The following is a 10,512-nucleotide window of genomic DNA, read 5'->3' on the forward strand; positions in this document are numbered from 1 at the left end:
TAGGCATTAGTGGCTGTCTCAAAGAGAGACAGAGAATCTCAAAAACACATTAGAGGTCTGAAAGCTGAAGCTTGTATCCGAACTCGGCAATTTGGAAACTCATGAACGTTGTTGAACATCTTGTTCGGGGTATTTCTCTCTCTATCTGTCACGGCCTCCATCTCTCCCTCCGCTTGGCTCTGTGGCCTCTGGCAGCAGTATCCAGCGGTTTAGAGTCGCTCACAAATGTGCCCCACTTGATTTTCTCCGTTTCCCACTTTCCCTATTTCCAGGGTCTTGTTCTCCAACTGGCAGAGGCAAGCAGGCTTATATCAGAGCCACAAACACATAGACCTCACTCACCCTGCTTAATAAGCTGGCTTTCATTCCAAAACACAAGAGTCCCGTTTTGGATTGTTCCCACACTGGTCTAACTGAGTACACTGATACCTAAAGTCTGACAGCCTGGACCATACATAGGATAGTAGTGTAAATCAATAAGAATTACATCAAATCAATAGCAGACACCGGCTATTTAATACTAAACTAATTTCTTGATTTTAAATTAATATTAATTATTGAAACCAACAGCATACATTTAGTGTAATCCCTTTTATATGGTAGTGGTAAACAAACATGGGATCAGGATAAACACACACATATGCTCGAACTGGTGTGTGTGTGTGTGCCATCCACCCGTTATCAGCTGGTGACTTGGTCTTGTTATTGTCCTATCAGGCAAAAGCCCGGGGCGGTGCACGACTAATGCATTAGCGTCTCTGGTTGGGGGCATCTGTCGCGTGTGGCTGCATGTTTTTCTTGTCTCGTAGCCTCGGGGCAGAGAGGCAAAAACCAAAGACATGTTATATCTAAATACAGAGTCTGCTCGTGTGACAAAACTTTAGAGGTTTGTTTCCAAAGATTTTGTAGCTTTTCTCTACTTAGCAACAATAAAATTCCAACTTTTAGATAGGTCACTGAATGTTGTTGCATACAGCTAACCTTAACCAAAGCTATACGTAAAGGGGAAACCTGTCACTTTGATGAACTGGTAAAAAATGGTACGTGCTGTGGCCTTAAAATCTATTTGATGCTGCATTTTAGTATCAGTGTTGATTGCTGATTTAATAAGAACATAATTGGCTGGAACAATGAGCTCAGCATGCCTTTGTTGAGCGGCTAAATGACAAACATAGGATACCGGTATGTGGTGGAATGAGTGTGTGCATGTTTGTGGATTCAAGAAACAGTATTAAAAATGTGTATTTTTTGAACTTGTGTGTGTGTATACAGGTCTGTTAACATGACACTGTTCACCTTATAACAAACACAAGGAACACTGTACACCTTACTTGGTACACTCAAAGAACGCTCTGCATGCATTTATTTTAGTTTAATTCTGAAACATAAAGTTGCAGCTGCGAAACAATACGGGCAGCTGTGAATTATTATGTGGACAAGTTAATAATGCCAAAGAGGAAATAGCAAATTGAGATCTTAATCGTGCTGTACTAGTCAAGTGTGCAGCAAAATGTTTGTTTCAATTCATTTCTCAATAAACACGTCTTCTTGTTAAGTTATTGGATGCGTTTCATATTCTATTCTCTGAACTCCTAAATGGGCAGTAGAGGTGCAGACAGAGACCCAAGGGTCCCACTGAAATGCTTAAGGTCATGGGGCTTTCCTCTCACTAAAGCATCCCCAAACTAACAACTAAGCAATAATTTGTCCTTTCACAGGGGAAGCATAAAAAAACAGAACCCCAAATCATTTGCAGTCATGGAAAAAGTGAAGAAGGAACAAAAAAATAAAGCCAAAATACTTTATCTCCCCCCTCTCACTGAAAGTTATTACATTTTCTGAATGGTATGACTTTCTAATAGTTAGCATATGTGAGTATGTGTGCACAGAGAGAGAGCAGTAGTTGAGGCTAAGTTAATAGCACAAGCAGAGGGGGAACTGGGAACCCTTGGCTTATAAAGGATACTTGTTTCTCTGCCTCACCAAAAACCAGATGTTGATAAAAAAGACATAGGGGGAGGAGAGAAGACAGATGGGCAAGAAATTACCGTCACTTGGGCCAAACATCTTGAAACATCTGCAAAAAAAATTCAGACCTTACAAGGGGAGATGGATTTATGCTCTCTCCTGGATTTTTATTGCTCCGTGAGAGCCCTTCTCCCTCCTCTGCTCTGCGCGTTCTCTCAGTGTTACCAGGACTCAAGAGTTTTTGCCACAATCTGGAGTTGGTTATATCCCTGGAAAAAAAGCTCAGATTCCACAAATGGCTTTATCACATAGAGAAGACAAACATGTCCGTACACCGCAGGAGCCATAAAACTTCAGAGAGCGCCACGGTATCGGCCCAAATCTGCACGAGTCCACTATCACGCCGACTAACTTGATATGAAACACTATAAATGTCAAGGTACGTTGCAATACAGACACCGGTATGTGTGTGTGCAGACATCCTGCACATGTGGGGCCCAAAAACATAATTCATATCATATTTCTAAAGAGTGGAGTTTGGTTTCCATGGAGACACATCATCTATACTACTACGAAACACGCAGCTGAGGATGACATGTCCATATGGTGAGAGTACGACAGAGGGGAGGGAACAGATGCTTTGATGAAAGGGCTGTCAATCGCAAATCCATAAGAGCAGCTGGGGTCATGAATGTATATCAGATGACACTACAGAAACAGATAAAGACATATAGATGTGTCAGATAGATAGATAGATAGATAGATAGATAGATAGATAGATAGATAGATAGATAGATAGATAGATAGATAGATAGATAGATAGATAGATAGATAGATAGATAGATAGATAGATGGATAGATGGATGGATGGATGAATAGATGGATAGATGATAGATGGATAGATAAACATCTGCGGAGAGGCGACTTTTGCGATCTCTATCAATTCATTGATACACAGCCACAGCCTCACACCTGATCCTCACAACTCCCCCTTTCTTTACTTAACCACCATTTTCCGCCAGAAAAAACAAGACTTTTCTTAATCCCCTTGGAGAATAAAAAACAGTGAGTGTGATTATACTGAGCATAATCTTCTTTTAAGGGGAGAAATGCCATCAAATATCATTTTTGTTCAGATAAAATGGACTGTAATTTTTGTTCCTGGTGAAGATTTTATCGACTGTGAGCATACAAACACTTAGCGGGTGGCGAGCAACAATTCAGGCTATTGAAGGTTGGATGTGGATGTGGGGGGCATGTTGGGCGGGAAATACTGGGGACAGGATGCACTAGAAGTTAAACAAAATGGGGCTTTTACTTGGCCCCATTTTGGGAAAATGGACCAGCTCCTTTCATTTCTTTATGTAACCCCCACTGTCTCCTGAGCCTCTCTCTCTCTTCGAACCAATTTCCAAAATGGCCCTTCCTCGAAATAATTGACACTCTGCGTTTATCATTTGAGGCACCTGCTGTCGGTTTGACAACAAGACAATCAGACAGAGCGAGTGGCCTTTGTCCCATTGTCCCATCTCCCTGTTTGTCTGTGACACTAACTGACAACAGCTGGAAGCCCGCTCTTCCTACAATACGCATCATGCAAGTCAAATTTAAACACAAAAAGAAAAGAGCCTCATTATTTGGCTGCAGTGGTTTGATTTTCAACCAGCAAGTAGAGGAAACAATGACTTAGTTGTGTCTGTCTGCTGATGGTGGATAAAAGGCTTGGAGCAACTGGAAGTCCTAAAACCACATGGTTCTCTCTGCTGTGCAGTTGTCGACTGTATTTTATTATGGTTATTAAAGAAACACATCTTAAAAGCAGATGTGTATTGGCTGTTTGCTCCTATTCACACATATACCCATGTACTGCCACACATATGGGTTGAGACATTCACAATATGTGTGACGCATGCGCCCATCTCCTGACACAAACATACACACAAAGTCAAACTACACACACTACATCCCCATCCCTCCGTCTTCTCTTCTTCTCTCTCTGGCTGTAATTGACTGAACACGTCAATACTCGGAGGGAAAAAACAGAGGGTCCACTGTCTGCATCTATTGATCGGAGCTTCTCTCTTTCTCTCTCTCCCTGTCTGCTGATCTTAATTACACTTCTTTTTACCAGGCTAGTCGGGCCTCCACTCCGGCGGCTGCCCTTTTCATAAATTGTATCGTCCAAATCCATACATCAAAATTAATGAGAGAGAACCTGAGCTGTAAATCAAATATGAGGGGCATCCGAGCTGATAGGGAGGGACGGCGGTCATAAATTATGTCCTTTTTAAAACAGTAACAGAAGGGTAGAAAGTGAATTATTTTCACATGCTCGTGCAGGTCAACGTTAACAATGTAGTATTTTTATGGAGGAAGCAACCTCGGTTTAGGTGATTAAAAGCGCTAAAGCGTGACAGGGCCGAGGTGAGGTTACTCCCCACCCTCACTCTCCCTCTTTCTCATCCTTTCCCTCTTTCTTTGTCTCTTTCTTTGTCAATTTGTCAGATTTTCTGCCTGCCTGTTTTTTGTTTGTTTTAAGAGCTGTCTGTCGGCGTTCACGCCTCCACCTCTCTCCCTCCGACGCACACACATGCACACACACACACACACACACACACACACACACACACACACACACACACACACACACACACACACACACACACACACACACACACACACACAAGGACAGAAACGACTTTTATGGTCAGGTTTTATGGACTGACAGCAAAGCAAGCCGGTCCATTCTTCAACAATTGTCCTCTCGTGAACTAGGGAGAAAAAAAGGCTCCTAATCGCACAGTTTCACAGCTCATACTTGCCATCAATCAAACCTGTCTGTGTGTCCATAGCATTTGTGTGAGCGCATGTGTGTGCACACGCTCCCACCACCCAACATCCCAAACCTCTCCTGAATGACAAAACAAAAGCTATTAGAGATGGAAGCGCGGTAATCTCTTTCCACATGTGCCCACACACGTACACACTTTTCCTTTTCATACAACACTGACAAAAGACATGCAAAAACACATAAACATAGACAACCCCCCCACACACACACACACACACACACACTTCCACTACCACCTCTGAATTCCCTTCCACTGTCTAAATTGTAAATGTAAATTGTGTGACAGGTGAATATTGAAGAGGTGAACGATAATGGGTAACATCTTCACTCAGCCACATTATCGCCGCTCCGCATCACGAGAGAAGTGCCCATTCAAAATCGTTACCTTAGCCAGTGGAGTGCAGGGAGAAACCCACTTTTGTGTGTGTCCCTTTGTATTCATTAGACACACTGTATAGACACCTGCATGTGTACTTACGCTCACACACACAGTCACAGAATCACATCCAGTGGCTTATCTTTTCGAATAAGAAAAGGGGCTTGTCAGGATGGCACATTGTATGTATGTGTGTGTGTGTGTGTGTGTGTGTGTGTGTGTGTGTGTGTGTGTGAGGGGAAGGCAATGTGCATTAGGGCGATTACAATATCAGCCGACTCCAGATGGAGGCAGGAAAATAAACAGTGGGAGAGACAGAGAGAGAGCGGGAGGGGAAAGACATCATGAGAAGGAGCCTAAGAGAGAGATTCTGTGTGAGTGTTTGTGTGTGTGTGTGTGTGTGTGTGTGTGTGTGGGGGGGGCAATCTGCCTGTGTGCGATACAGTTTGAGAAAGTGAAGTTAATTAGCAACTCAATCCCAGTCTATATAGAGAGGACTGAGAGAGCCGTATGTGTGTGTTGATGTTTATGTCCTGCACATGTCTATCAGTGAGTTTTAGTCAAAGAACCCTGAACTATAAAGTAGATCCAGCCGGCCGTCTGTATTTAACAATACTGCTAGTAAAGCTGTCTCTACTGTATGTTACTGTTTTTACAACAGTTAAGGAAAGGAAAAGTAGAAGTTTGATTTGGTCACATTCAGGAACTGATCTATAATAAATATGATTTCCTATTCGTTTCCCTAATGGCTTGAAGTGTAAAAACCTATGAAGAATTAACTGCGCCCATGAAACTTGATGAATCGTCAGACTCTGCCCTATTGGCATCTTCTCCACTTGCTCTATAAGTCTCGCGTTATCTGGAGTAAAAACACCAACAAGGCCAATAAAATCAGTTTGTAGTGCTCACTGTAGCCTTTGACATTAAATAAGCCCCTGTAAAGGCCAACTCACAACTACAATAAAACAAAGACCTCTTGCTTATGTGAGGGCCGGAGAGCAAGCACAAACACACACACACACACACACACCAAAAATGTAACACACCTGCACACAAATCCATGCACAGAATCACGCACACATTTGAGTCCTTTTATACTGCTGCTGCTCTTTCATGGGTGATGAAATTCAATAAGCAGTGGAGAGAACTGCCCTCTCGCTGATAACCATCAATGGTCCTATTGATCTACAAGGGCATGTGTGTAGGTGCATGCACACACACATACACACACCGACTCCATCCATAATTCACTCTGGGACTTGGTAAGAGATGGCTCTGAATAATCAGAGCAGATCCATACATCTTGAAGGAGTGCATGGAACAGTGGTTTTAGTATCCAATTCTACTGCTGACATTTGCCCCCTGACTGCATGGCTGCTTCAAATGCAACCTGTGCCTATTTCAAACAGCTCAACTGTCTTAACCTTTATACACCATAGATTAACAGAAGAAAGGAAAGATGAATGTTTTTCTTTGAGTGACATGGCACACAAACCTTCCAGATTGAACTCAAGGACCTTGCAGTTACATGAGATTCCTATTAGCCAACTGAAGAACCAGAAAAAGCTCACTTATTCCTAGTACGCAACCAACAAGTAGCCAGCCAATAAATGATGTAGCTTGTGTTTGCTTCTGCATGCCAGACAAAACCAGTTTGCTAAACAAGAGATGTGTCTAGCTGGTTATTTTGCAGATCAACCACCTTGAATTATACAAGTGATGCAATTTTTTCTGGGCATCATCCAATAACAAGCCTATGCCTTTTGGTGGGGGAATATTTGCATCAACATGTAGCTTTGAGAGTAGAGCCCTACTGCCGATACAGAAAAAACACGAGGGGGCTTCATGATGTAGCCGGCATATTAACTATGTTGAGTCATTATCACTTATTCACCACATAGCAAACCTTGACGGCATCCAAACGTCTGTGTGTCACACTTAAAAGAAGTGCTTTGTAATCATACCACAGTGCTGGAGCCTCAATATGACTGCGCTAAAAGTGAAAACAGTGTTTTCCCTCTAAAATAACAGTCATTTATTGTTTGAGGCGGTGATCTAAAAGCTGCGTTTGAATGCATCTGAAACCACAAGCTGGCTCTTATCATCAAAACGCACTGAAGGAAACAAGACGACTTTCTTTTTCAACATGCCGACCAGGGGGTTTATAAGTGTTTCTGTACTTGTGTGTGTGAGTGTGTGTGTGTGTGTGTGTGTATGAAGGTGAGAATAAAATGGCTGCCATCGTTTTTTGCAAGGCCACGTCGGTGTCTGTGAGTGGCGGTCTGATGCATTTGACCCTACAGCCTGAGAGCTGGGAGGAGGAGGGAGGGAGGGAGGGGGAACAGGTGTGAGGCAGGCTGGTGGCTGGACAGATGGCCCCTGGAAGTGCTAGCTGATGCTGCAGAGCCTGGACCACTGCGAGTCAGTAGCTAACGTTAATACAAGCCTGTTTATACAGCTAGCACGGACGATGCACAAACACACACACGTGCAACCAAATGCACACACAAACAGTGATAACCTGCAAACAGCACTTATCATTTACTCTCCCCTCATCACCAGCTCTGTTTACCTTTCATTTACTCCTCCTGTCCCTCTGTCTCTCTCACACACTCCAGGTAATGGTCTTTTCAGTCAAGTCACCACTTTAATGGTAAGTCCCAGTGGTCACCGAATAGAAAACAACAACAGATGACACAATGGATGACGGCCAGGGTGAGCAAATTTAAAAAGAATAACCACTGCAGTGAATACTAATGATAACTAATACTGATTATAAAAACAATCTGAACATTGAATCTCCATATGGATCACTTAAATAGAATTCAATTCAATTCAATTCAGTTTATTTTGTATAGCCCAGAATCACAAATTACAAATTTGCCTCAGAGGGCTTTACAATCTGTGCACATGCGACATCCTCTGTCCTTCCCTCACATCGGCACAGGAAAAACTCCCCTAAAAAAACCCCTTTAACAGGGAGAAAAAAGGAAGAAACCTCTGGGAGAACGACAGAGGAGGGATCCTTCTCCCAGGATGGACAGAATGCAATAGATGTCATGTGTACAGAATAGCAACACTGAGGCTACATCATCATGACAGCCCAATGAAATACTGGTGTGTTGGATTCACAGAAGACCTCAATGCAACTGCTCATAAACACTTCTCCTTTTTGCTCCACATGTAACTGGGCAAAGGCTACATCTGCAGTGGGTCAGGCTTTTAGGAGGAGTTAACAATCCTCCAAAGCTTTGCATGGGACTGTTCGGCATGCGTAAAAAATGTCCAAAGCCCCGTGGCTTTCCAGGAGATATTTTCCTCCCTCTCCTCTATAATCCGAGCCGTGAGAACCAGCCGTCTCCTTCCTCAACCCGCATGTCTGCTCTCTCCCGGGGAACACATTCCCACCGGAGTCAAAATATAGTCCCCAAAAAAAACCCTTTCATTTCAACCCTACGCCACCACCATCAAAACGAAGAGAACCTTTATTTTTCGGGTTATGGTGGTGATGACAAAGTCGCAACGGGTGGAGATGGAAACTTCACATGGATTTGAAAAAAAGATGCGTTTGACAGTCGTGACGAAGCTCCGGAGGATGTTTTCAAATGCAAAGTCTCTCCATGAGAGCAGATGCATTCAAAACTGCAAACAACCACAATCTTTTTTTTTTAAACAGAAACATGACATTAATGACTATTCGTCTTATGTCATCCAATTTGGAAATATTCTATTTTATATAATAATATAATATTCTATATTTTTATTTATTTTTTTCATTTAAAAACCTGCATGCTCCCAGCACTCAGTGGCACATTGTCTATAACACATACGCCTTAGTGCCCATGCTTTCTGGGGATTGTCAGCTGATGTTCACTTCTAGAAAGGGAGTCACCAAACGTGATCCGTAAATGGAAAGTTGCCTGTTGCCCGAGAACAACTCCCCACAGGTCCAAGCTCATGAATTGATGTCTGATTTTCATGGAGACATGCAGGCACCGCTGTGAGTTGGAGTCACTATTTGAACAAACTGAACCAGTAATTCAGGTAAAGGGAAAGCTAATTGTTTTTCTGATCACAGAAAAATAAACTGGTTTACTAAAGTGAATATTTAAATAAACGGTCATTGTGTAATGTTAGAATAAAGCAATCTTCAACTTCACTGCTCAGCCTATTTCTCCCACAACACAGACATGCTTTGTTCGCTGCTGCAATATATTTGTCAAAGCAGTTCATCTCAGACAATTAACATAAAATAAAAAAAAAAATACAATAGGCTTTAATGTAATTGCTGGATTTATAGGCCTACATGTGTTTGTGTTTTTATACAAATCAGTTCACGTTTATCACTCTGGAGCACACCAGCATGTGCCTACTTAACATTAAAACAAATGAAACAAATCATAAATCATAAATGTCAATTTTCTAATTCTACAGTGGGTCAGCAGCTATTTCATGTTTTTTTTTTATGATGTCTAAATTCTCAGCCAAGGCGTAATATAATATAATAATAAAAAAAAAATCACAATAGCAAGATAGAGGCCACTTACACTGAAAAGAGGCAGAAATTCCCACCATGCGGTACGTTGATGTTAGAGGGCTAAATAATTTCCAGTCCCCTCGATGATCCGCTTGTATCGGGAGGACGAAAGCTACAGAGTCCGGCCAGCTTTAAGGGGCTCAGGCGGTAGACTTCCAGCAGCCCAGGATGTAGTTCAAACTCCGACAAAGGAAGAAGGGCAGTAAGTGATCAGTCACTGGGGTATACTCTCTGGATGGAAGAAGCCGGGAGTCTTGTAAAAAAAAAGATGCAGAGAAGGAGGAGAGACGAACCAGAGATGGAGAGGGAGGATGCGGTAGTGCGCAGGGCACCCGTCTGCTTTCCTATCCGTCCTGCGTACTTTCCTCTAAAAAAATCCTCTAAACGTCGAGTCGGTCTAGATAGTAGAATTTTTTTTTTTTTTTTTTTTTTTTTTTTTTTTTTACATATGAGAAAAAATGCATGCACACACCCCTCGGTCAAAGGGCTTCTTGTTTTCTGCTTCTCCGTCGGCGTGGGGAAGAGGAGTAGCGGCGCTCTGCCTCCAGTCGGCGGTGCGCAGCAGAGCCAGGTGGCGGTGGGCGGGGCTGAGGAGGAGGGGGAGGGGGAGGGGGGGAGGAGGAGGAGGAGGAGGAGGCCGGGCAGCAGCATCTGTGTGTCCTAAAACAGGTTGGAAAAAGAGGGGTCAGGTCAAGTCGAAGTGTTTTCTACTGTACTGAAGCTTCTCTACGTCAAGGAGCTCACAGGGAGATCACCCCCAAGGTTGTTAGTCAAGAATTA

The 10,512-nt window shown here is 42.9% G+C and overlaps 1 protein-coding gene across 1 annotated transcript in view; it reads right to left on the reverse strand.

Annotated features, from left to right (window-relative positions):
• runx1t1 (RUNX1 partner transcriptional co-repressor 1) overlaps positions 1 to 10,128 on the reverse strand; it is a 54,714-nt gene extending 44,586 nt beyond the window's left edge. Inside the window, exon 1 of the mRNA XM_054605950.1 lies at positions 9,743 to 10,128. Coding sequence (XP_054461925.1) covers positions 9,743 to 9,770 — 28 coding nt within the window. The 5' untranslated portion in view covers positions 9,771 to 10,128. The remainder of the gene's footprint in view (positions 1 to 9,742) is intronic.
• Positions 10,129 to 10,512: the final 384 nt, after the last annotated feature.

Source organism: Anoplopoma fimbria, chromosome 10 (assembly GCF_027596085.1).
Source record: "Anoplopoma fimbria isolate UVic2021 breed Golden Eagle Sablefish chromosome 10, Afim_UVic_2022, whole genome shotgun sequence".
In the NCBI taxonomy this organism is placed as follows: Eukaryota; Metazoa; Chordata; class Actinopteri; order Perciformes; family Anoplopomatidae; genus Anoplopoma; species Anoplopoma fimbria.